The sequence below is a fragment of the Balaenoptera musculus genome, chromosome 2, assembly GCF_009873245.2.
Source record: "Balaenoptera musculus isolate JJ_BM4_2016_0621 chromosome 2, mBalMus1.pri.v3, whole genome shotgun sequence".
Classification (NCBI taxonomy): Eukaryota; Metazoa; Chordata; class Mammalia; order Artiodactyla; family Balaenopteridae; genus Balaenoptera; species Balaenoptera musculus.
The window spans coordinates 163690369-163718084 of record NC_045786.1 but is presented as its reverse complement, the minus strand read 5'-3'; the positions used below and the strand labels follow the sequence as shown (position 1 = coordinate 163718084).

General features: G+C 37.9%; 2 protein-coding genes and 2 non-coding genes across 10 annotated transcripts in view; all 4 read left to right on the top strand.

The window, feature by feature from the left end:
- The window catches only part of TRIP11 (thyroid hormone receptor interactor 11), a 72036-nt gene extending 55541 nt beyond the window's left edge, over window positions 1–16495 (top strand). For 6 of the 7 annotated variants that reach the window (XM_036842202.1, XM_036842205.1, XM_036842203.1 and 3 more), the window contains 5 exons: window positions 9121–9202; window positions 10015–10129; window positions 10556–10672; window positions 11837–11981; window positions 14408–16495. In XM_036842202.1, coding sequence (XP_036698097.1) covers window positions 9121–9202; window positions 10015–10129; window positions 10556–10672; window positions 11837–11981; window positions 14408–14628 — 680 coding nt within the window. In that variant the 3' untranslated portion in view covers window positions 14629–16495. Of the gene's footprint in view, window positions 1–9120; window positions 9203–9669; window positions 9768–10014; window positions 10130–10555; window positions 10673–11836; window positions 11982–14407 lie in introns of those variants that run through there. The other variant, XM_036842207.1, reaches the window with a different exon arrangement.
- LOC118891582 lies at window positions 4450–4565 on the top strand. The gene has a single exon (XR_005019136.1). It is a non-coding gene; the product is annotated as a U5 spliceosomal RNA (small nuclear RNA).
- A 6764-nt stretch (window positions 16496–23259) lies between the features above and the next one.
- On the top strand, window positions 23260–23399 carry LOC118891564. Its single transcript, XR_005019120.1, has one exon. It is a non-coding gene; the product is annotated as a U4 spliceosomal RNA (small nuclear RNA).
- Window positions 23400–27081: 3682 nt separating this feature from the next.
- The window catches only part of FBLN5 (fibulin 5), an 84677-nt gene continuing 84042 nt past the window's right edge, over window positions 27082–27716 (top strand). Inside the window, exons 1-2 of the mRNA XM_036844304.1 lie at window positions 27082–27176; window positions 27340–27548. Of these exons, the coding sequence (XP_036700199.1) occupies window positions 27532–27548 (17 nt within the window). The 5' untranslated portion in view covers window positions 27082–27176; window positions 27340–27531. The remainder of the gene's footprint in view (window positions 27177–27339; window positions 27549–27716) is intronic.

Below are 27716 nucleotides of genomic sequence, written 5' to 3'. Positions count from 1 at the left end.
AAGAGAAGCCACTGCAATGAGAAGCCTGCTCATCGCAACTAGAGAAAGCCCGCGAGCATCCACAAAGACCCAACAAAGACAAAAATTAAAAAAAAAAAAAAAGATCCTATAGGTGCTATATTTTAATAGGTAATGTTGGCTGGTAGAAGAATTATTGCTTCCCTTCCTTTTAGAAGTTATTCTTTCAACATGTTACCTGAAAGTGTTCTTTTTCAGTGTAGTTCCAAAGACTTATTTCACATGCCATCCTATATTTTATTGATTTTTTCAAACTTAAGACATTAGTCCTCTATGAAGCAGATAGGACAGTGTCTTTCATTAACTATTCTGAGTTGATCAGAGTTCAGAATTTCTATGGAATTGTCATTCATGGGAAAATATACTACCTGTGGAAACCTGAACCATGAAAAGACGTGTTATCTTCCTATATTCATGGCCAAATTTAACATTTTCCTTCTTTCGCTTATTATTCTCTACCATCATCCTTGAGATAAATTCCTGCTTAAGTGAAAACGATTGGATAAAATTGAAATAGCAAGCAAAAAAGAGTTATTGTTTTGATAATGATTATTCAAAAGGGTGGTAAATTTTATGGTACACCAAGAAAAATAAATTTTCATAAGCAATACAAGTTTAGATTCTAGCACTGGGGAAGTCTTCTGGTCTGTGTGCCAGTTTATAGCCATATCTGAAAGGGCCTCATCACTGATTTTTTCTTATTTTAAGAAGGTTTGGTGACTGCTTTTAAAAAAGAAGTCTTCTATGAGTTCAGAATGGAAAATTTCCTTACAGTGTTTTTTAAAGAAAGTCTAGAAGAATGTATAAAATAAGCCCCAGTAAACCAACTGTAATATGAAGCATAAAAATGTATTTTAAAACTACACATATAAAAGAAGTTTAAAATGTTTTTCATGGAACCACCTTTATGGTGTTGGATGGTAGAGTTTTTATTTTAAATAAAGACATTCTGTTTTCCAGGACACAATTTATACAAGAAAACATATAATGTCCTGTTGAACATAGGCCAGATACATTCCCAGACGCTTTGTTACCCAAACCTTTTGAGGGATTTCTTTATAGATGTTTTTGGCAGAAGTGGTGATTTTAGAGGAAACATATAAGAAATACCAGATGCAGTTTTCTGAATTGCCATAAATAGTTAAAAAAATTATTTGTGATGATATAAACATCTGGGTATACTAGAAAATGTCAACATTTTAGTTAAGAAAAAAGCTATGTCAATTAGGTAAATAATTAGGCCCTTTTCAACTTAATGGTTGTATTTTTAAATGTATATTTTATTAATTCTTCTAGGTGTAAAGGGAAAAGCAAATTATATAGATATGAGAATTTTTTGACTTTGTATGTTTTGTGTATTTTTCCTCATATGAATAGTATGAGTAATTCATAACATAAATCATTTATTCTTTTTTGACCTGTGTTCTATTCTCAGATAGTCTCCCTTCCCAGAGAAAAGTCAGTCATTCTTTCATTTATCACAAATTCATTGTTTTGTGCTGTGTACCAAGCACTAAAATAAGTACTAAAGATACAAAGATATGGGACAAGAGTTCTACCTTCAGGAGGTTTATAGTCAAGCAGGAATAGGGGAAGACTACATGTAGTCACATACATGCAGCAAGCTATTTCAAAAGGAAGAAGCAATCCATTCTACTTCTTGATGGTGGTGTACAAGGGTAGAAAAGGCTAGTGAAGGGTATACTTGTCCTCACTTGAATGGTGAATACGTACAGTGAAGCAGGCAGAGAGTTGGGGGAGAACATTCTAGACAGAGGGAGGAATTCGTATGAAACTGTGTGTCATAATTTGGAAACTGGCTGAAGATCTGGTGGACTAATAACGTGTGCGTGTGTGTGCTGTGTTGGTGTGGAGTGCCGAGAAGGCAGAGGTGGGAGTGAGCTGCTTTGTGAAGAAATGAAGCTATAAGTAAGGATCACCAACAGAAATTGTAAACTGGGGCACAAATTATAATATAAAGGAGCAAAAAGGACTAAGTAGAGACTGTGGTGAATTGGAGAGCTTCTTATAGGGGGCAACAAATTCTCAGCTTCACTGAACTGTTGTTGTATAGGAATGTGGGTCCAGGGTTGCCAGATCTTCAGGTCTTTCAAGAGACACCAGAAATGTAGACTTATGTGAAATGTTCCAATTTTTTAACGTGACATGTAATTTAAGTTTTTCAAAAAACCCTGTGTGGTCTGAACAAAACATTTCCTTGTATCAGATTTAGTCCGTGCTAATTTGCAACAGTGAGCTTTCAGAAACGGGTTGAGGTTTAGTCTGTAGCCTAGAAAGTCTTTGTCGTTAATAAATATCAGTATAAGTATATAGTGATGATGATATTCAGTAAGTGGCAAAATTATTATAATGACTTTACTGCTCACTGACCCAACTGTGGCCCTTTCTTTTGGGATATGGCAGGTCTGTGTGAACCTTTAAAAATTAAATATATAACTTGACTCATAAGCAACTGACAAAGGATTAATCTCCAAAATTTACAAGCAGCTCATGCAGCTCAATATCAAAAAAACAAACCCAATCCAAAAATGGGCAGAAGACCTAAATAGACATTTCTCCGAAGAAGATATACAGATTGCCAACAAACACATGAAAGAATGCTCAATATCATTAATCATTAGAGAAATGCAAATCAAAACTACAATGAGATATCACCTCACACCAGTCAGAATGGCCATCATCAAAAAATCTGCAAACAATAAATGCTGGAGAGGGTGTGGAGAAAAGGGAACCCTCTTGCACTGTTGGTGGGAATGTAAATTGATACAGCCACTATGGAGAACAGTATGGAGGTTCCTTAAGAAACTATACATAGAACTACCATACGACCCATCAGTCCCACTACTGGGCATATACCCTGAAAAAACCATAATTCAAAAAGAGTCATGTACCAAAATGTTCATTGCAGCTCTATTTGCAATAGCCAGGACATGGAAGCAACCTAAATGTCCATCGACAGAAGAATGGATAAAGAAGATGTGGCACATATATACAATGGAATATTACTCAGCCATAAAAGGAAACGAAATTGAGTTATTTGTAGTGAGGTGGATGGACCTAGAGTCTGTCATACAGAGTGAAGTAAGTCAGAAAGAGAAAAACAAATACCGTATGCTAACACATATATATGGAATCTAAAAAAAAAATGGTCATGAAGAACCTAGGGGCAGGACGGGAATAAAGACACAGACCTACTAGAGAATGGACTTGAGGATACAGGGAGGGGGAAGGGTAAGCTGGGACAAAGTGAGAGGGTGGCACGGACATATGTACACTACCAAATGTAAAATAGATAGCTAGTGGGAAGCAGCCGCACAGCACAGGGAGATCAGCTCAGTGCTTTGTGACCACCTAGAGGGGTGGGTTAGGGAGGGTGGAAGGGAGGGAGACACAGGAGGGAAGAGATATGGGGACATGTGTATATGTGTAACTGATTCACTTTGTTATAAAGCAGAGACTAACACACCATTGTAAAGCAATTATACTCCAATAAAGATGTTAAAAAATTAAAAATAAAAAAAATTACTTGACTCATAATATTCAGTCTTTAAAAAAATTTGTTTTGATATGAAAAATGCAGTACAAATTATCTGAATTCTAATGTATTAAAGGATTGAGGGAGGAGGATGGAGAGGGAAAATAAATTTGATCTGGTTATATTAAAAATATTTACATAAAATCTCTTTCAAATGCACATAGTAACTCTAATTTAACTGTACAAATAATCCAGTAGACTTCAACATTGATATTTCAGTTTAATCACAGATTCTAATCTATTGAAATTTAAGTTAATGAGGTTATACGGTATTAATAAAATTCTTTTCTGTGAGTTCATTGCTAGGAAGTGGAGTTTCAAAAATTACTTTTTACTCTGCAATTAATAATTATAATTATGGAACAAGAAAGCATTCACCATATACTCTAGACCTTAAAATTCTGTTGAAATGGTTGAAAGGAATCGAGTTAAAAGACAAAGCAGTTGCTAATATGTCTTTTTTTTTAAATTTATTTTTATTTATATATTTTGGCTGCATTGGGTCTTCGTTGCTGCGCGCGGGCTTTCTCTAGTTGCGACGAGGTGGGACTACTCTTTATTGCAGTGCACAGGCTTCTCATTGCGGTGGCTTCTCTTGTTGCGGAGCACAGGCTCTAGGTGCGTGGGCTTCAGTAGTTGTGGTGCATGGGCTCAGTAGTTGTGGCTTGCGGGGCTTGAGAGTGCAGGCTCAGTAGTTGTCATGCACGGGCTTAGTTGCTCCGCGGCATGTGGGATCTTCCCAGACCAGGGCTTGAACCCATGTCCCCTGCATTGGCAGGCAGATTCTTAACCCCTGCGCCACCAGGGAAGCCCACTAATATGTCTTAACTTCCAATATAAATAAGTACAAGGTGCCTTTAAAAAATATCATTTGGATACTCTGGTTTCTCTTTAGATCAAATAAATCTTTCGCCTTTTACTAAAGATTTCCGTGGAGAGAAACAAATCTGAGTGTTCAGTAAATTTTTTGAGGCCTTGCTTTGGCAGAGCTAGGAAAAAAAAAATCGTTTGATGTTATAATGAAAGTGATCTTGTATAAGTTGAAATTCTGTAATAAAAAGACCATCAAATTTCTAGCCTTTGCTTTAATTATATTTAATTGACTGAAGAGGCTAAATTTCCTTATACTAGATTTAATATATCAGATTTAAATTTATTTTTTAGGTAGCCAGTCCAAGTAAGACACAAGACCCAGTTTATTTACTGACATGTCTATAATAAAATCATATTTCTAACATTCTTTTTTCCTTGCGTTGACTTCTTTGCCATAGTTTGTAAAGATGACAAATAAGGCAAAATGGAGGAAAAGTTATCAGTGTTAATGTTAACCAAAGTGATACATATTATCGATAATGGTTAGGGCTAGGTTGAAAGATGATATTTTAAAAAATCAGATGAATGAATACTAATGCTTTATATAGAACTTTACTGGTTAGAAATGTCACATTTAATCATTCAGTAGAGTCCCTCAAAATCCTTTGAGATAAGCATGCTCATTTTACAAAATAGGCAACAAAGTCCGGCCCTGGTGACAGGACCATGATTCACATCCAGGTCTTGTGACAAGACCATAATTCACATGCAGGTCTCCCGACTCTCAAGTCCTGCTCCAGCCATCTTTCTTTTCTCAGTCAGGTGACTGTTAAATAAACTTGAATCTTTTTTTTTTTTTTTTTTTTATAAATTTATTTATTTATTTTTGGCTGTGTTGGGTCTTCGTTTCTGTGCGAGGGCTTTCTCTAGTTGCGGTGAGCGGGGGCCACTCTTCATCGCGGTGCGCGGGCCTCTCACTATCGCAGCCTCTCTTGTTGGGGAGCACAGGCTCCAGACGCACAGGCTCAGTAGTTGTGGCTCACGGGCCCAGTTGCTCCGTGGCATGTGGGATCTTCCCAGACCAGGGCTCGAACCCATGTCCCCTGCATTGGCAGGCAGATTCTCAACCACTGCGCCCCCAGGGAAGCCCAATAAACTTGAATCTTGTCCAAGGGAGCTTAGTCATAAAATAGCCAATGACTTTGTAAGGAGTGTGACCTAACTGTACGATGCTCTCTGAAGACAGTATTAATAGTGCAGTGTTACTAATTGCAAATAAAATGTAAAATTATGATGTACTAATTTGTTGTAGTCACTTACATTTTATGTTAAATTTTGATTTTAAATCAAGTGATGAAGATCATGACACCATCTCTAGGTATTACAGAGACGAGGCTCTGATATGGTTTTAGGATGTCAGATATTCAGAGTAACTCTTCCCCTAAACTAGACCAACCTCAGTTGCTTTATTGCTCAACTTTAAAGTGTACCCCCCCGCCTTTTCTTTCCCCCCTAACTTCCAGACAATTATTTTGGCATGTTTTTAGGTTATTTCACAGGGATATTGTATTTGGCTAAAACCCCATTTCTGAATAACTATGTTTTGCCTGCCCATATAAATATAATTCTGTTTCAAATTGTGGTTTGAATTAGTGTGCAGTTTTTATGGAGAAATATTGAGAATCTTTTGTGGGAGGAGAATAGGTGTGCCTGGGGGAAAAAGAGAAATCTGTAGGGATCTTTGAAGTCAGTATTTGCCTTTCTTTTCTTTTCTAAATCTTTCCTAGTTAATCCATCCTTCCAGTCCCTTCCCCCAAATTCTGAGGTTGTTTTCTAGACTCAAATATCAGAATCCATTTAAACTACTGCTCGTATTTGAAATAGCCCTCTACATGTCTGCAAGGATATGCACATTGTCAATTCTCTTTCTCATTAGCTCAGGACTAACTTGTATTCTGATAATGAGTTTAAGAAATTTTACCCTATTATTATGGCCTTAAGGATGTTTTGATCATCCTTTCAGAACACAGAGATTTTAATAAAAGTTATACCCATATTAAGGAATTTTCATCAAGAAAATATTTTCTACTCGAACTTTATTAAGATGGATTTCCTGATCAGTTTTTCATAGAGCAAAGTTAAATTTTTCTAATTAATTTTACTAAAATCATTTTTATCAGAATCAGCTCTGTGAATTTTACTCTGAAGATATCATTCAGTTTTATCTTCCTTTTCTTTTTTTAATAAGAGACAGTATAGTGTAGTGGTTATATCCTGGTTATACTCCAAAGCAGTGCTATCCCATAAAAATGCAATGCAAACCACATTTATAATTAAAAAATATTTTAGTAGCCATGTTTAAAAAGTAAAAAGATACAGGGAGATTAATTTTAATAATGTATTTTATATAACCCAATGTATCTAGAATATTATCATTTTGACATGTAATCAATATAAAAATCATTAATTTTAGAAGAAAGTAGTTAGGGGAAGGGAAATCTCAGAGAAGGTTGGGGTAGGTTAAGTTTGAGCTCTTGTTCTGCTACCTTTGTATAGCCTTGGGGAGAAGTGGAGGAGGATGAAAGAGAAGACTACCCATCTTTACTCTGGCTCTTACTTTAGTTCGTGAGTGGGGTGGTTAATTCAGAACATCAACAAGAGATTAACTTACTTGCTGTTCTTCCTCTGAATAATTAAGAGTTCTACTTAATTTAGAAGGTAGTACTAGAAAAGGCCCATGTGGCACCATGGTTCGTAGTATATATGTGCCCATTAAGAATCTAAAATGTCTTTTACTGACTCAGACTTTAGTAACAGTCTTGTTCTCTCTGTCTCTGTCTGTCTTTCTGTGTCTGTCTGTCTCTCTCTTAATGTCCAAGCTTAAATTCCTCCCTGGAAAGACAGGAAAGGAAATGTTTGTAGTAGATTTTCCAAACACAGACCTTGCTTTTATAATATGGTTATGACAACCATCTCTGTTTTGGTAAAAGTTAGCCTGTTACATTTTGCAGTTTAGATTTTTGCAATTTGGAAAAACCACAAACCATTGCAAACAGTTAAACTGGACATTCTGTATATACATTTAGTACTGTAAATCAGAATTTTAGTATTGTACAGACAGAATGAAAACATAAAGCAGATGAACCTGGCCTAATTTGTAAGGTTCAGAGAAAACTTCTTTGAGGAAGGGACCTGGGAACTGAGATGTGAATGGTAAAGAGGAGTTTAATAGGCAGTGCCGAAGGAAAAGAGCTTTTCAGGCAAAAGGAAAAACATTTGCAGAGGTCTTGCAGTGGGAATTGAGAGTTCAGAAATAAATCATATATTTCTGGTCAATTGATTTTCAACAAGGATTCCAAAGGAATAGTTTTTTCAACACATGGTACCAGAACAACTGGATATCCACATGTACAGGAACGAAGTTGGACCCTTACCTCATACCATGCACAAAAAGTAACTCAAAGTGGGTCATAGACCTACATTTTAGAGTTAAAACTGTGAAACTCTTAGAAGAAAACATAGGAGTAAATCTTGGTGATGTTGAGTTAAGCAGTGGCTTCTTAGATATGACACTAAAGGGGCAAGCAACAAAAGAAAAACTAAATTGGACTTCATCAAAATTAAAAACTTTTGTGCTTCAAAGGATACCATCAAGAAAGTGAAATGACAACTCACAGAGTGGGAGAAAACATTTGCAAGTGGTATACTGGATAAGGAAACTTGTATCCCACTACCACTAGGAAAATGCTGCATAACTCGAAGAGTAGGTTTGTGGAAAGCGGTCAGAGTTGTCTCATGTTGGGATGTGAGTGTTTCTTGATTTGAAAAGTTGAGCTCTACTGCAAAGCGTTCTCTTAATTTCTTTCAGAATGAAATTTGTAATCTAGCTTGATGTTAATAAGCATCTCCTTCGGCTCAGACTATCCATTTCTGAGGAAATGGGTGTAAACTCCATGGGTTTGCTGAGAGTTCCTTAGTCTAGGAATCCATGGTCCCATGGCGTGGTTGATTATGAACAGGGTCTCTCTTGTTGTAATTCTAGACTTTGCTTTTAATACTGTTCACATTCCTAGTATTCTGCCAAGACTTTACAGATTTTGCTTCCTTTTAAAATAAATAAGAATTTAAAAATAAAGTAATCTAAACATCTTTCTAAATCAGTCATAAGCTATAGTATCTTGCCTAGTGTGTTGGAACCAGTGATCTGAATTGTTTTTTGCAGCTTATTTACCCCAGGATACTTTGCCCTATCAGCTGCCTTCTGAGCCATGGTCTTGGTTGTGTTAGCTGTTCTTCTTAGCTCACCAAAAAAGATTCCAGCCGCGAAAATGGAAAAAGGAAAATTTTAAATTGTCCTTTCCGGTTTTTTCCCATTAAAGAGTGGCTCTGGAGATGTTTCATGCAAGGAAGCAGTTGTGAAAAATCTCTTCTTTGCTGTTAAGTTTCTGAAGAGAATGAGAAAACCTTTGGTTTTTAAATGTTCTGTTAAAGAATTGATTATTTTATTGGGGGTAAACAATGTGAATTAATGCATACTCTGGCTTCTAGGTAATTTCTATACCAGAGAACCTAATTCCCTGAACCAAAGAAGGAGGTGGACGCAATTGAGTATTCCTAATTAGAATAAGTACATATATTCAAAATTCTCAGTAAAGATGTCATAAATCTCATTATACATTCATACAGACTATTTTAATCAGTTAATGACTGTTTATTCACATATTTTAAAACAGATGAGCTCCGACAAGAAATGCTGGATGATGTACAAAAGAAATTGATGAATTTAGTAAATAGCACAGAAGGAAAAGTGGACAAGTATGCTCTGCCTTTTACTTTTATGTATTTTATGGGGATCACTTTTATGGTAAAAACAATTTCTACATGTAAATGTATGTGATTAAGGTTTTAAAAAACTTTTTCTTTTTCTTATATAGTGATGAGCTGCAGGTAGTTTTAATGAGGGGTCAGTAACTTGTCTTCTCTTGGTTTTTAAATAGACTTTCCCAGCTCAAATTCTTTTTCTTAAAACCATAGGGAAGAGTTAAAACATCACCGCAATATAAAGTACTTAGAAAATATAAAGTTTGTTCTTACCATTCTTTTTTGTTCTCTTTACTGCCCTTAAGTGGACATATCTTGCTCAAATGCATTAGGTGTGAAACCTAGGTATACATATAGTATATCTTTAACATTTTAAAGATTTAGATATTATGAGCAAATTTTTAATGAATGGGGAAATATAAGCATAGCCATTAAACACAAGAACTATCATCACCATTTAGGATACGGAGGGAAAAATCTGAAGTGTCTCCTTAAGACATCAACCCAGACAGGCACTGAGATTACTAATGAGGTACCATCTCAGTTGATTATTTGGTTGAAGAAAGTTGGTGACTAGTAAGTGATATTTTGAAAGGTACACATTTTGGGTTGTTTGCAATATTCTTAATTAGACTTGTCAAAAAATTTTTAAAGCTACTTTAAAATATTTTACTGTTTAGTGTTTTTTATAACTATTATTTAAATATGATTAAATATTTGTATGTTTAGTGTTTATTGTTTGCATACACTAGATATTGAGACAACTGGTGAGTTAGCCTGAGCTGTTTCTGCCTCCGTTTTCATAGAGTCCTGATGAGAAACCTCTTTACTGGACACTTCCACACACCAAAAAATCAGCGTCATGAAGTGTTACGATTAATGGGAAGCATCCTAGGTATCAAAAAGGAGGAAATGGAGCAGGTAACTGAATATTGAATGCCATTCTGAATACATTTATAACTAAAATGCTTGGCATCACATAATTTTTTTTTATTGTGTATTATATAACTTGCTGAATACAATTTTCTCAATAATGTGGAAATGGAATCATTTTATACTACAAAGAAGAAGCAGATTTGTGCAGCTTGTATAATATTAGTTTAAATGTTTTGTAACTTATATGCAACCATTCATATCAGAATGCTTAAAGTTTGAGACATGACAGTCCTCAAATTTTATTTGAAATAGTGCTTAGGATGACATTTCAGTGTATATGTAGCTTCTATCAGTAGGAAACAAGGAATTGGACTTGGAAAACATGGTTTACTACCATCTGAAATCGTGTAAAAATGCTTCTGTTTTCTTTTCTTGTGTTGATAATATTTTTGTTTTAAAATAATCTTTCAGTTGTTGAATGAAGATCAGGGTGGTGTTACCAAGTGGATGACTGGGTGGCTTGGAGGAGGATCAAAAAGTGTTCCCAACACACCTTTGAGACCAAATCAGCAATCTCTGCTTAATAGTGTAAGAGTCGATTTATTCCTGCTGGATATGAGCAGTGAAATGATTGTACATCATATTCATTTACAAAGAATTAGACTTCTTTTTCAGGTTATTTTATACAGCCCTTTTATTTTGGGGTTGTGGAAACTGAGATCCAGAGAGGTGATTAGCTTAAGGATAATAAGCCAGTTTTAATAATTTTATTACATATATCAGTAGGTTTTATTTTAACATTTTGTTTACATGGTACTTTGATTTTTCAAAGCATTAACTGTTCCTTCCTTTGTATTTGATCATGCTGCTACCAGCCCACAATCATTTACCTCTTACTACTAAGTTATGAGATTCTTAAAGACAGAGGCTCTATTTTATGCCTGTATGTATCTACTTAGTCATTGAGCCAGTGAATATTTATTGAGCACCTGCTGTGTACCAGACTGTTCTGAGCATTGAGGATGCAGGTGCAAACCAAATAGGTAAAGTGCTTTCCCTCAGCAAACTTACATTCTGGTAGGAGGAGGCAGTTACTAAACACAAAAACATGATGCCTGGTATATAGTAGGCTTAAGATGAGTATTAATTGAATTGAGTAGCACTGTGAGTTAGAATGTCGAGTTTACTTCTTTATTTTATTTTATTTTTTTACTAAAGAGGAAACTGAGGATAGGTGACTTACCCAAAGCTGGTGAAAGATAGAACTCAAATTGGATGGCATAAAATTTAATTTAAAGGAAAGTTCTACATTACATTATTTTAATCTGATAATATTACTGGTGAGCTTTTGCTGTACTCATTCATTGGGTGTTACTGTAGAAAAATAGAACTTTAATGCTTGTTTTCTGTTGAAATTTTTTTATGTCTATGTAAACAGTTACTAAAATGATTTTAAGACTTGATGTCTTAAATGCCATTGATGGTGAGAAATCTGTTATCTGATGGCTAATTCTCATTATGAGGTTGTAACAAGTGTTGTCATCAAACATTATTGATTCAATTGTTAAAGTTTTTGATTGATACCTGTGTATCAGAGTGCTAGCACTTTTAATTGTTCATAAGGCTTGTTCTTAAAGAAGTGATTCAGATAGCATGACTAGTTTTTAATATTAGAATAGCTGGTACAGTTTCTTAGCTGTAGTGAATATAATTTTATTATCTGCCTAATATATCCCAAATATTTTCTCTTAGTCTTTTTCAGAACTTTTTGTTAAATTTCTAGAAACAGAATCTCATCCATCTATTCCACCACCCAAGCTTTCTGTTCATGATATGAAACCTCTAGATTCACCAGGAAGGAGAAAACTAGATACAAGTGTACCCGGAAGCTTTAAAGGTAAAATCAGATACTTATTTTTTCTACAATTTAAAAAATTGATGATTTTTGATTATGTTTTACAGTGATATTAACTAAATTTTTAGTGTTTTTGAAAATGTGCAATGACTTCTTCCAAAATTCCAGTAAGGCATTAGATTTTGGCTTCATATATTCTTGTAGCAACCTGATATTTAATTAGCTTAGATTAATTTAAGCAATATGATATATTTTCCCTTTATATATTGGAATAATTCTTCTCTCTCTGCATAAGACACCTTGAATTATTCGTGGAAGTGGTGGTTGAACTGGTAAACCTTTGCTTGTTCACGCATTTTCCTTTCGAATTGTAGTTTATAGTTAGAGAAAGATTTTTCCCCTGTGATAATCTAAGTGTTACACTCAAAAACCAAAGTTGGTGTGTTAATAATATGTACAAGAGCTGTTTAGTAAACTGGCCTACACATCCAAGAACATTATGAAGAGTTCTTATATGTTGAAAGGCCTGCCTGGAAACAAATGGTATGGTGGTTCTACAATATGTGGATGTAGTTTTCTACCCCACTAGGTTGTAAGGATCTTATGCTATTTATATCCCCTATATTGGCATGTACTAAAGTTTCTTGAGTTCAAATTAAAGTATAATCCATTAGACTATATACGAATTCTTTATTGGAAGGGCTGTCTTTTATATGAAATCTTCATATTTTAATACAGACTAACATGTTTGCTAGTTGGACTGTAAAGATACGTATTGTATACTGTCAAGTTTGTCACATGCCAGATACTTAAATTTGGATAAAATACTGAATTTATATTCTGAAATTTAAAGAACTTCCTTAGTTCTTATTGAGATGAATATTTCTATTTTCCTGAACTTTTATAGAAAGAGAAAGTGGTAGAATTATTTTAGACAAAAGATTTGTCTACTAAATTTAGTCTTTAGAAAAGTCTCGGGCTTCCCTGGTGGCGCAGTGGTTGAGAGTCTGCCTGCCAATGCAGGGGACACGGGTTCGAGCCCTGCTCTGGGAAGATCCCACATGCCGCGGAATAACTAGGCCTGTGAGCCACAACTACTGAGCCTGCACGTCTGGAGCCTGTGCTCCGCAACAAGAGAGGCCACGACAGTGAGAGGCCCTTGCACCGCGATGAAGAGTGGCCCCCGCTCGCCGCAACTAGAGAAAGCCCTCACACAGAAACGAAGACCCAACACACCCAAAAATAAATAAATAAATAAATAAATAAATTTATTAAAAAAAGAAAAAAAAAGAAAAGTCTCAACTTTAACATGTGTAGACTATACTAAAACACTTTTTCTTGTCATACTAGATTTTAGCATCTTGAAGCTAAAATTTATTCTATTTTATTTAAATTTATTTAAATTTTATTTAAATGTACATTATTTAAATTTTGATTCCAAAATTTCTTTTGGCAGGGTCTCCCCTCCCTCCCCCTCCTTCCCCCTGTCTCCACCCCTTCCCCTTCTTCCCTCTCCTCCTCTTTCATACACCTCCCCACCTTCAGTTATCGAGTCACATGCGCAGCTTCATTTGTATTGATCAGAGACAAAAGCCAGAGCTTACCACATAGCACCAGAGCTTTTTGAGAGTTTGGAAAATTGTCATTCACAGGAAAGTACAACTTGGGGACCCAAGGATGCTCAATGATAAGAAGATTTGATGAATTTGTCTCAATGCTCCCTTTGTTTTGGAGGCCTCTTTTATTTGAGTTTCCCACTGCTGAAGTGGGTGCCTTCGACAGGCTGCTTGTCTCTCAACAATGAAGTTGTTAACAGTCTTGGGTAATAAAGCAGAATTCTGCCCACTAAGAAATTAGTACGTAAACCAAATGCCTGTTCCAGTAGAAACTTAATTGTTCAGCCTGACTTTACAGAGAAATAATCTAATGAGAATTATTTTCAGACTTTTGAACGTCTAAAAGGTGATCATTTAATGTAATGCATAAGTTGTTTTTTCTTTTGGTCAATTAATAGTAAATCTGATTGTTATCATTGTAATATGGATGCTAGTTTTTTTCATGACCTTTATAATTATTTGGGCAAAACAAGTTCTCAAGTCCTCCCATCTTTCAGGTGGTTAGATAGAGTTTGCCTGGTTACATAGAAAACATCTTTTAAAAAACTGTTGTTATAGTAAATGACGTTAATCAGTTATATATAACTGGTATTAAGTATAAGACAACAATACTAATGTGTTTAATAAAGTATTAGCTCTACATACAAATATTTCTCACTTCCATTTCTTTCTCTATTTATTGCCTTATCCTCTTTCACCTTCTGTGTTTCATAGACCCTGTTTATCCGATCCAGAACCCAGCAGCATGTGAATGAAATTTATATGGGGGCCAAATCTAGGAACCTAAAACACATGTATAACAGTGAGCAAATAACATATGGGAGATTAAATCATTCATATTTTGTCATTTAGATACAACTGAATCCAGGTCTGGTAGAAGAACAGATGTGAATCCGTTCCTGGCTCCCCGCTCTGCGGCTGTGCCTCTCATTAACCCAGCTGGACTTGGACCTGGAGGGCCTGGGCATCTCCTTTTGAAACCCATCTCAGACGTACTGCCCACATTTACGCCTTTGCCAGTGTTACCTGACAACAGCGCCGGAGTTGTGTTGAAAGACCTTTTAAAGCAGTAGGTGATTCTTAAGCCAGAGATGACATATATAGCACTTTAAAAAAACCCTGTGAACACTATGTGTATGTACTTTATCACAAAGTGGCCTTTTGGAAAAAGTCATGTATTTGTTCGCAGTTGTACTTTATCTAAATTTAATAGAAGTATTCTTAATGCTTTTAGAAATTGCAGGTGTTACAGGAGGAAGTGTTTGCTATATTATCTGCTTTTTTCCCTGTCTGATTTGATGTAACTTAAGCTAGAAACATTCACTCTTTTAACTTTAATTTACAAAAATAAGAAAAATTAAAAGAAAGACGAAAACACTAGTAGCTATATATCAGCTCTTTATTTCCTTTTCAAGCTCATTTAAGCTAGAGACATGTAGTTTATCTTTTAAAGATAATCAACAGATTTACCAAAAAAAGGGAAGAAGAAAATAGTGGTGGCTTATCTGCATAGTGCAAAAATTGATCTAAAGTATATATTAATCATCTTTAAGAGGACGTGGAGTAGACAGGCCAAGAACAAGGCTGTCCCTGGGAGGTCACAGGTGTCCTAAGGTGGAAGGTGTGTGTATCTGGTACTATGCAATTTCATCACGTGTGTAGATTCATGTGATGACAGTGCAGAGACAGAACAGTTTCGTCAAGGACCCCTTGTGCTCCCCTTTCACAATCATAGCCACCTCCTTCCCTACCGGCTCCTTAACCTCCGGCAACCCCTCACTACACTCCTTCTCTATAATTTTGTCATTTCAAGAGTGCCATTCGGTGGAATCCTACAGTATGTAACCTTTCGAGACTGGCTTTTTTCACTCAGCATAATTCCCTTGAGATCCTTCTAAGTCGCTGAATATATCGGAAACTTGTTCCTCTTTACTGGTGAGTACATACTGTGAACATACGGTTTAGTTTTAAGAGCTAAGGTGTCTCTTTAAAGATAACATCTTAAAACTGTTTCTACACACCTACTCACAACTTTCATCTAAGTGTTAAATTCTACAGCTGCATTTACATAACTATAATTAGCAATATCACTAAACGTGACACCTCCTGCCTCTATCTGAGGTATTGACATGAGAGGTATGGCCACCTTGGAGTCATCCATTCTCATCCTCACGGTCACTGAGGGTAGTGAAATCACTTCAACGACACCAGCACCAGGTGTTTGGAACTTAGCGGTAAGGGAGTATTCCTTTAATTTTTTTATAAACCCCTCATAAAAATCCTGACTTGGAATTTAATTACGTCGGGATGTTCATGTTTGTATTAGTTGTTGAAGTTGTACATTTAAAGACATTTCTTTGCAAATTTTGTAAATTTCGATATGCCTTTAAAATAGAAACCTCTGTATAATAAGGAAAGGTGAAAACGATAATAATCCAAATATGTAAATAGGCCTGGCTCTGACCAGGGCTAAATTTGGTTGTTTGTAAATTTTGCTGTGATTAACTGTATACTTTGTACTGTATTTAGAGGATTGGAAGTCTTTATGTATTGATGGATAAAACTTGTTTTTCTGAAAAATCTAGTAACTTAGACATTGCTCCTTCAGAACATCCCCTGTCTTCTTTGCTAATTTATTTATATTGCCATTCTTTATTTAGCATACTTTAAAGGAAGTTGTCATACAAGTGCTTTATTAGAACTATCCAACTGTCTCCTGTCCGGTTTGCCCATTATTGTTTCTCTACGAAATTATTACTCTTAGGTTTTATAAGGTCCTTTCAAAGATACTTTCACTGACCATCCTAAATTATTTGCTGCCTGCCATTGAAGTTTTCTTTCAGTGTGGAGCATCCGAAATAAAAGTTTCTAAGTTAAAAAAAAAAAAAAAGACAACATCATCCTTCATTTTGAAGAAATATAGAAAAAAATTCCCTCTTTTAATTTGAAAAGGAGATGCATGGTGGGTATAAGTAGCATGTCATCATATTTTAAATGCCTTTTATGACATTTTCAGTATTTCCTTCCCTGCTCCAAACAGCCTATCCCCCCCGTTACCCCATAGTTTAACATAAGTTGGAAAGCTGTTATGGGTGGATTGCATATCTAAACATCCCAACATGACCTTACATGGCTGCTATTTTAAAAAGTATGTGACCTCGTCCTAAAGCTGTAGTACCTAATGTTTCAGTTGTATCTTCATCGAAACTATAGCTCACTGGTGTGCATACCAAGTGTTTGTTGATCTAAACCAGGCATAACTCATCTACTTTTCTGAAACTAAGTTGAGTCAGAGATGAACCACCTGCTCAAGGAATCTTCTTAGGAACCATACAGTGATGAAGCTTGTAATTCTAATGTTAGCAGTTGGACATTGCTAACACTAATTTTACTGCAGTATTTTGACTACAGTAATTTTGCTGTTTACTTCTCTATAAACTTACTAAAATTTGTGGTTGAATTTTTCCATAGCTGCCACAGTTTTTCACAGCATTCCTAATGATTTTCAACTGCTATATTGTAGTAGAAAATTCATCCAGTCATTGGATTTGATTTTAGTATAATACTGTATCTCATGGTTGAGTTTTTAGTTCCTGCCATTATTGAATTGAAAGAAAAAAACAAAACCAAAACTAAGCAACAAAAACATGGGGGGAAAAGGAATGACTTTCTTAAAACCACCCAACTAAATACCAAATATCCCCCCCAAGTAAAGCCTCTAGTTTATTTTAACCTTTTAATGGGTAATTGAAAGGGGGAAAAAGTCAAAATACTTTTCCAGTCAGTAGGTGGAAAAATACCCCAACTATGCTTCAGGGACAAGAGATAATAAGAATTATTGATAAAGAGCTATTATGTGTCAAACTTAAGGCATTTAAATTTGATTTTTAAGGCTAATGAAGTTTTTCATATATCAAACTAAAGCATCTTCCATTAACAAAAATTTATCTTTAGTTTTTTAAATATCAAGTTAAGTATAACATTTATATATTCCTATGGAAAAAATAATGGTACTTTTAATGATCTGACATTTGTGATTATTTGCCAGTCTTTACTTTTTAACTTATTAAGGTTTCTCTACTTAAAACTGATAATTTGTCTTTTGACTTTTAGGGAAATATCTAGTGGGATATTTACAGCCCAGCCTTAATACTGGGTTGTGTTTTATAGAGCTAAAGTCAATGCATTTCTGAATTTCTCAGGAGTACTGCAAGGCAAAAAAACTATTCCAAATAAAAATGATACATGTAAGTTGGCAATGTCTTCATCCACAATAAAAAAAAAAAACTTTTTTAGCAAACAGCTGCTGACTTTTTCTTTAGAAGGGGGAGAAATGACTTACACATGTTGTTTACAGCAGAAGTTGATGAACTACTGAAGCTGTTATCTTCAAGTGTTCACCGGATGTCTGCTGTTAGGATACTGTTTGAGCCTTGGAAATGTTAAGTATGAACGATTTAATAGATGCTCAAGATTATGTGTGAAAAGAGGATCTGAGAGGTTTTAGCCAGCCCTTTTTTTCCTCCAGAGGTGATACTATGCATCATTGGGCTCTTGGTTTTTCTGCAAAATAATCAGTTATGTATTCATTTTTTCTTAGATGTGGAACTTGTATATTTTTAACTGTTCATGTGGTAGGATTGGAAGGAACATGGGTTTTAAATTTGAGAGATGGATTGGAGTACAGATGTTGAACCTTTCTGTGTGACCTTTAACAAAATTACTTTGACTATGGGACTGATTTTTCTTGTCTCTGAAATAACACACACTTATTAAACTTATGGGTTATAAGGATGAAATGACCCATTCATTCATAATATCTATTAAATGAATAAATGTACCACTTGTGGAAATGCTTTATAAAGTCTATAGTTCTACACATATATTAGAAGTTGTGATAATTACTGCCAAAAAGTAGATAAGAATGTCAGGGATGGGGGTGTTACTAAATCCAAGTGTTGTTTCAAAAAGGTAAGGAGAGGTCAAACGCCTGAAGTTCTTGCTGCTCTGGTGGGCTGAGTTTTAAGAAGAATCAGTTGGATTTAGGAACTGGCTCAGGAAGTTGTTGGCTGTGGGTTAGAGAAGTGTTGGTGGAATGGTGGGAGTGAAAGCCATGTTAAGTAGGTCGAGTAGGTGCTGAGCAAGTGGTGATGGTGTTTATAGGCATCTCTTCTGAGAAATCAGGTTGTGAAGGGGAAAGGAGATAGTAGAAGAGGAGAGTGGGGTGGAGGCACTTGCAAGCTGGGAGACTTGAGCACGTGTGAATGCTTGTGCGAAGGACACATTTAGATGGAGGCTGAAGAGTGGAGAGAAGAGTTTCTGAGGGGGGAGCTGATAGAGTCCGAACACAGATGGGGGGATTGGCCTCAGGGAGGACTCCTACTAGGACGGGAGTGATGGAAGAGAGGGGACATGCGGGTAGCGGGTGGAGGGAAAATGCAAGTTTTCTACTGTGAGGTTGGCAAGGAGCTTTATCTGCTACAGATGAGGGAGAGGAGGGTCTGAGGCTTGAGGGATTCAGTCAAATGGGAGAGACAGACGCTTGTCCAGGTGCTAGAGCAGTGCTCGTGGGCACGTGCCAAGTGCCTGAGGGCCCTGACTTAGGCCTGACAGACAGATGGGGGGCGTGGTGGTTAAGCACATCTCAAAGGAAGTACCACTGGCGCACCCTAGAAGGGAGCAGGCCAGCAAATTAAATGTCAGGTAAAAAACAGTTCTCACTCTAACCAATTCTAGTGGAATACAAATTATTACTAACCTGAACCTTGTTTTCCTGTCCTTGGAATTTAGGTCATGTGAATATATGATATATCTGAAAGTTTTACAGCATGTTATTATCATAATTTAATACATCCAGTAAATTATTAATTCATTATAATTACAACAATATTTGTTTTGGAGATAGAGAAAATTTTAAGAATGTTAATAAATGGATCACTTAAGGCAAATATTTGAACCCTTAGTTGGTTTTCTGCCTTGGCTATTACTGTGTATCCATCTTTTAGCCCTTCTTGGGTTAAGAAATTAATAATTTGCCCTATAATGATGTTTTGACCGTGATCATTTTCAGCTGTGACTTTATTTTACAAGAGTACTCTCCTTTTCACCTCAAATATTCTTAGGCTTCAGTGAACTATTTCTGACCCTCAAAAATTAAATCTCAGTGATTGAAAATATTTGTGAACTTAATGTAACTTAAGAGTTTGGTAAAGTTTTCTAGATATACTTGGACTGTTAAGAATGTAAGATACATTATTCTACTTTGCAAAATATAAGGCATTTTAGATGTTGAAGGACATTATATTGTGAGGAGGTTTCCTCCAACAATGGCGAATCAGTCTCAAGCCCTTATGGACCCATGGGTAAATGGGTGTGTATTTAAAGTGCATAGATTTCCCAAAGGGCAAGGACCATCCCAGGTGGTGAAGGGAATCATGATTTCATTTAAAGAAAAGAGTTGGAAAGAAAGTAACATAAGTTTGCTCAGGTTTCCTACGCAGCTCTTTCCGTTTAGCTGTATTTAAAGAACCACGGCGTTATATGAGAGCTAACACATTAGTCCCTTTATAAGAGGGATTTGCAGGCACTCTCCTCAAATAAAAAGGGAATGATGGTGATAAAGTTACAAGTTGTAGACTAATGAGGTAATTTTTTATTTTTGAAAACTTATACGGAATGTACAGTCTTTGAAAAATTTTGGAATCATTTCAAAGTCATCTCTCTAAGGCATTTGCAGGGCCTCATGCAAATTTACTACTAGAGTAGCCTGGATACAGGCGTTCAAACTGTGTTGCTTCCTTTAGGACTGCACTTGCCAACTGTAGCTCCTGTGTTGAAACATATTGATGATGGTAAACATCAATTCTCCACAAAATTGCTACTTGAGATATTAATACTTCCATTTTTATAAGTCTTTTCACTTTTATTTTTTTCCCTTCAGACATTAGTTTTAGTTGGTGAAAAGTATTTACCCCTGCCGTCATCCTTTAATTTGTGTGTGTGTATATGTGAAATGTTTTAAACATTTAAGAATAGACAATAAGGATATTATGAGGGATCTCCAGCCAGGGCAGTGTGAAGAGGTCAGTCAATCCTCCCTACAAAAAACAAGTATAAAACTAAAATGGTCAAAAACAACCATTTGGGGGCTCTGGTAATTGACCAATGTTATGCCCTTCCTTGGCTTATGCACACCTACTTGCACTATTGACCAATCAGTGCCTCATGATAGAGAAAGAGAGAGCGCTAACCTTTGCTGAGAGCCTACTGTGCCTTGACACCTGCTAGGTGCTTTATGAATACTGTCTCCGTTACAACACCATGATATATTTTTGCTCCCATTTTTTTTTTAAATGAAGCTGATATCTCTGGTGATCTTTTATAATTTATTTATTTATTTATGGCTGTGTTGGGTCTTCGTTTCTGCGTGAGGGCTTTCTCTAGTTGTGGCAAGCGGGGGCCACTCTTCATCGCGGTGCGCTGGCCTCTCACTATCGCAGCCTCTCTTGTTGCGGGGCACAGGCTCCAGATGTGCAGGCTCAGTAATTGTGGCTCATGGGCCCAGTTGCTCCGTGGCATGTGGCATCTTCCCAGAGCAGGGCTCGAACCCGTGTCCCCTGCATTGGCAGGCAGATTCTCAACCACTGCGCCACCAGGGAAGCCCTTTGCTCCCATTTTATAGCTGACAACCTGAAGCTCAGCAAGGTTAAAAACTTGCTTAGGGTCCTGTATTTGTCAGGCTTCTCCAGTGAAACAGAACCAATATATATATATTTTTTAACGTCTTTATTGGAGTATAATTGCTTTACAATGTTGTGTTAGCTTCTGCTGTATAATAAAGTGAATCAGCTATACGTATACATATATCCCCATATGCGTCTCCCAGAACCAATATTTTTAAAGGTCATTATATGTTTAACATAAGCATGACAATGAAGGCAGAAACCATGAAGGATGGGATTAAGTCATCTAAATACATAAAAATGCAAACTGTATGTGTTTCCAAAAATGTTGTGAACAAAAATAAAAGGCAGAAGACAAACTGAGGAAAATATTTGCAACATAAATGGCAATGGAGAAATATCCTCACTATGGAAATAAAGATGGGAAAAGAAAGAGAAATTGAGCATGAAATTGATGCTCCTAAGGGTTCTGGCAGAGGTTGCTGCTTGTCCTCTGATGTCCATTCTCTGCTTTCAGAGTAAGAGAACTCCAGATTTTTAGGTAAGTAGGTTTGTGATCTCTCAGAACATAGACTACATCTCCCAGCATCCCTTGCAGCTAGGTGTGGCTGTCAATTTCTATCCTGCTTCCTGAATTGTGGGTGTGGTTGTGGTGTGCCATTTTGGACCAGGTAGAGGAAGGTCTAGAGACTGCAAAGCAACAAGATGGAAGGAGCTTGAATCTCTGGTACCTTAAAGAGAGAGCTGCCATACTAGTTAGCCCTAACCACCAACCTACAGAACATAGTGTGAGAACATATATCGTTTTGCCATCAAACATAATTGTTGAGCTATTACTATTAAAAAAAAGAAACCACAAACCACCACCCTTCAAAACCCCAAACCAAAAACCACATGAAAAAGAAAGGCTGGACCTAACTTTGGGGGACTCTGGTTATCAGGGAGGAAGAGAAACAGTGGGGGGTGGGCTGGGAAAATGTAGTCAGACTTACATGGGGAAAAACAAGGTAACAGTCATGGACACAAGAGAGAAGATGGGTCATCAATGGTCAAACACTTCAAAGAGACAAAGGAACAGTTAGAATGGAGTAAAGGGCATTGTATGTGGCCACGAGATCACTAGGAAACTTAGGGAGCACCATCTTGGGTGACTGGTGGGGACATCGTGAGATTTCAGAGGGTTAAGGCGGGACTAGGTGGTAACTGACACATACTCACTGAGAGGCCTGATGGAGGGAGGAGGAGAGCGGAAGCCGCTAGGGCATCAGGACAACAATTTCCCGCCTTCCAGGGTGGGAGGACCTGTGGAGTGGAGCTGCTGCCCAATGCAGTTCTTCGGCATTGGCTGCCATTTTAGTTTTCGGATTGTTTTGGGCCAAGTTTGGACAATATAAGAAATGAAAGGCTTTATTAGTACTGAGGAAGTAGAAAGAGAAGGTAATGACGGAAGGGCCCAGGGAGTTCTGGAGTGTTCCTGAGGAGCTAAGACAAAGGGCGGGAACCAGCCTTGTAAGCAGTAAGTCAGGGGTAGCAAGGCTTGGCCAGCTGGAGGCAATGAGGGCTCCAGAACCAGATAGGCTCGGTTTGGGCTTCAGTCTGGACTGTTTATTGTCCGTGTGGCTCTGATCTCCCTGGGTCTGTTTTTTCCTCTGCCAAATGGAGAGTTTCCTCTTTGACAGAGTTATTGTGGGGGGGTCAAAGGAGAGAGTGTGTGTAGACACCAGCACAACCGTAGACAGTTCATAGTGTCCCCTTCCGCGTTTTGCATTCACTCCTAGAAAGGCACTGCAATGTAGTTATTTTTGGACAGTGAAAAAATGAACAATTTAATATTAATAGTCAAAAATCTATCATTAAAGATCTAATTTTGTGAATTTTCCCTCCAATTTGAAGCATTACCTTTTTAAAAAAAAATAGTCCATCTGTCTTCCAACCCACGGCATTGTGAGCAAACTGAGTTTCAATGGAGCCAGGAAAGTCCCATTTAGCAGGTGATAACCTCTTACATTTATACTGCAATTTAGCTTTGCGCAGTGGCAGTATCGTAGCCAACGAGGTTTATCGGAGGCGCGGTTACTGCTGATTGAAAACTTTTCCCTCTACTACAGTTTACATGTCGTAAGTCGTTCTGTAGTTGTGTTGTATTTGATTCTGATGCTGGGAGAAGAGGCAGGGGTTGGGATCCTTATTTTGCAAGTAAAAACCAAAAAACAAACAAAAAACACTTAGGAAGGGAAGTGCTGAGAAACTAACCAGACTCATTTGGTAGTTCATGCTCACAAATCTCATTTTCTTTTTTAAAACAGAGTTGCTAAATCAGGAATGCGATTAAAACGTGCATTTTGATGTTAGCAGGACAGCTGACAAAGCCTCTCACCCAGTCTTTGTGGAGAAGTTGGGGAAATGTAAGCTGAGTGAGTGGAGTGGGTGGCACCCTGAATTAGACAATCAACAGTGGCCCCAAAATGTTGAAGAAAGAAGTGGATCAGTGCCAACCTGGACCAAGTGCTTCACTCCAGCACCTGTCCCAGTAAATTTTTTATTGATAACTCTGATAAAGTCACAAAAGTCAAGGTCAACATATCTGTAGTTGTTTAAAGCTGGGAGTGATACTTAATACTTTAGGAGAATTCATCTTGGAAAAAGATCTTGAGCAATGAACAAAAATTTAATAGGGACGCCTGCAAAACCTGTTCTCCCTTAAAAAGAATTTGCAACCCAAGCGTGGGATGGAGGAGATGGTGTTAAGCAGCCTGTGGACTCCAGGTTGCTTCATTGGTGCAAGCTCAGTGCAAACCAAGAATTGATGCAGCCCAGGGAGGAGGAGACAGACCAGGCTGCCGCAGGGTCACGTGACACAAGGGTCACGTGACACCGGCGGGGCAGGGTTGGGGGTGACGTTGTTTAGCCTGGGGAAGAGAATACCAGCAGGATCAAGGGGTAGAACGGTTTTCACAAAAAGGAAGTTGGTTGTGTAGAAGAGGGACTAGCCCGTGGCTGCTGAGGGGAGAATGAGAATCCATGGAAGGTAGTTCCACATAGGGAAGCAGATTTGGATTCAATGCAAGACAGAACTTTTCTAGCAATTTGACCTGCTCAACGGTGAGCGGGGCTGTTTCGTCCGTGGAAGTGGATAATTTACCAGTTATTAAAGATATTTGGGAGAGGAGTGTGTAGGGGTGGGAATTTAGACACAGTGACAATCACGAGGATAACTAACTTTTATTTCATTCCCACAGCTACCCTGAGAGGTAAATAGTATCTCTGTTTTGCAGGTGAGGAAACTGAGATGCCTAGAGGTTAAGTGACTTGTCCAAGGTCACCCAACAGGTAAGTGGCAAAATCAAGACTCAGAATTTTATTGGAACTCTTATTCTCTCCCCTCTTCCAACCCTAGAGTTTTAAGGTGGGAACAATCTCTGGTCCAAGATGGGTCTCTGGACAGTTTTGCTTTCAGGGCTCTCCATTTGCTCATGTAGACAACAGTCGTACTGATTTCCTCTCCCTCCTTATCCTTCAGAAGGGTTGATAGTATAAGTGAGGTAACGGACTAAGTCATTTAAAACTCTTCCTAGGGACTTCCCTGATGGCACATTGGTTAAGACTCTGCGCTCCCAATGCAGGGGACCCAGGTTCGATCCCTGGTTGGGGAACTAGATCCCACATGCATGCCACAACTAAGAGTGCCCATGCTACAACTAAGGAGCCCACGAGCCGCAACTAAGACCCGGCGCAACCAAATAAATAATAAATATTTTTTTTAAACCCCAAAAAACAACCAAAAAAACCTCTTCCTTACCCCACCAAAGAGCTCTACACAAATAGAGTATATTATTAAATTAAATTAACCTCATATTTTGAATAGGTACAAAATATGGTACATGGTACACAATTCAAATTATAGCAAAAGGTGAGCAGGGAAGGGCTAATTCTCCTCTCACATCTCTTCCCCAGCCGCCTACCCAGTTTCCTTCCTAGGAGACAAACAATGCTAACAGCTTCTCCTATATCCTTCTGGAGAGGTCTTCTCTATACACATGCAAGCAAGAACTTGTGTATATACATTATTCTCAAACGGTGGCATGCTTTACACACAGTTCTACAACTTACTGTTACACTTATTAATGTACTAGTTTGATCGATGTGAAATTACCGATATTCTACAATTTTGACCTACAAAATTTATTGGAAGTCTTTCAATACCAGCCCATAAGGAACTCCTTCAGTCTTTTTTAAAATAAAGTGTAACATACATAAGACTTCACAAATCTTAAGTGTACGCACCCCTGTGGAACCAGCACCCAGATGAATAATTAGAATATTACCAGCACCCAGAAGGGCCTTTGCGCCCCCTCCCAGTCACTACCTCATTTTGAATTCTATATCAAAGGTGTCATCCAGTATGTACTCTTATATGTCCACTTTTTTGTATTGGTTGCACAATAGTCTATTTTTGGAAGTCCCTTACTTTAACCCTATCGATGCCTAGTTGATGGATGATAAGGCTCTTTATACTATTTTTGCTATTCCAAGCAATGGGAGCAAGGAATAACCTTGTAAATATAATATATTTTTAAAATATTTTATTATGGGAAATGTACAACACATATAAAGTAAATAGAATAGTATAATGGTCACTCAGCTTCAACAACTATCAACATTTTGCCTTTCTCGTTGAATGTATTTTCATAAGTAGGATTCCGTTTACTTACTTACAAAAAAAATGCCCTTTAAAAAGGCTATATATGCAGACTTTGGCGTCTCAGCGGTATCAATGAATAGCTGTGTGGCCATGGGGAAGTTACCTAACCTCTCTTAACCCCCTCCAATACAATGGAGGTAATAATTCCTACTGCACAGAGTTATCATGAGGAGAAAGGACCTCATCAGTGCTTTCCCAGCTGGAGGTAGGGCTGTGTTGAGGAGCCCAAGGGAAGATGCAGGTGGGGAAGCAGGGGCTTGGACTACTGCCAATCCATTTTCGTCTTTTAAAGAATAGTGTCTTCGGTAAGATAAAAAGGGATCTAATGCTTAAAAAAAAAAAAAAAAGGGAAAAGAAAGAAGGAAAAAGAAATAGTGTGAAACCACCAATACAACAAATGTAAAGGACTTAGCAAAGAGCTTTTGTTACTATTATTATCCATCATTCTGCTTTCCCTGACTGTCCTTTTGTCTTTTCAAATCACCTTGTTACTTGTTAAAATCACTTTCAAGCCAAGGGACACTTTTTTTTTTTCAATTAAAAATGTTTGTCCAGCTTTCTTGAGATATCATTGACATATAACATTGTGTAAGTTTAAGGTGTACAACGTGTTGATTCGGACCATGGACAATTCTTAAAGCAAGAACAGGCCCCTGAGAATCAGGGGATGAGGGCGGGCCGGGGAGAGTGTCCTCCCCAAGGTTTGCATTGCACAAGCTGACGTCTTGAATAAGTGTCAGCCAATTTCCATCCTCCTCCTCTTTCCCACCCCCTCAGGCTCCCCACCCCTTCTTCTGGAAAACCGTGTCTCCTGCCGCTTACCCCAAGCCTCTGCTTCATTGGGTCTGGTTTCCCAATAAATCAAAAGACTCTAGTCCCTGTCGCTGTGTTTGTCATGAGTTCAAGTTCTTCCTCTCCCGGAGGGGAATAACTTTCATGGGTGTCCCAATGCCACGACCAAGTGCAGATGCTCTGGATCCTCGCCCCCGCCTCAATCACGACCGCCCAGCCTGGGGACCTCCTCCCCGGGTGGGAAGTAAAGGGTCAACAGGTCCTCCCAGCACCCCACCCCGCACCACACCCCACCCTCCTGCACTTGCCCGCCAATCACCTCCCGTAGAGATGCTGGGAGCCCGAGAGTGGCTGCTCTGCCGCCCGGGAAAGGGCTCTCCTCCCAGCGCTGAGCACTTGGTCCTGGCAGACGCCCCAAGATTGTTGTGAGGAGTCTAGCCAGTTGGTGAGTGCTGTAATCTGAACCAGCTGTGTCCAGACTGAGGCCCCATTTGCATTGTTTAACATACTTAGAAAATGAAGTGTTCATTTTTAACATTCCTCCTCCAATTGGTTTAATGCTGAATTACTGAAGAGGGCTAAGCAAAACCAGGTGCTTTCTCTGTCAGCTCTCCAGTGGCTCGGAGGACCCAGGCTCTCCCCTTGTCCTCTCCTCGCCTCGCTCGTCCCCCCCTGGAATAAAAGTATCGGCGAGCCCCACAGGCCCAGAGGAGGCCGAAGTTCAGGAACTGCTCCGAGGGTCCCGCGCTGAGAGCTCTCCCTCTTTTCCCCCTTGCTTCTCCTGCCCACGCATCTTGGACATGCCAGGATTAAAAAGGTACGTTCTCTGCTCCGGACTTTTTCCTCCAGGGTCTGGAAACCTTACTGAAAACCCGATGGGTGGAAAATGGCTATGGCCGTGATTCAGGCTGTGTCAGGATGTTGGAAAAGACATTAGCTAGTGATGCAATGATATTGTTAATTGTAAAAAGCTGCGCCTCTGTAA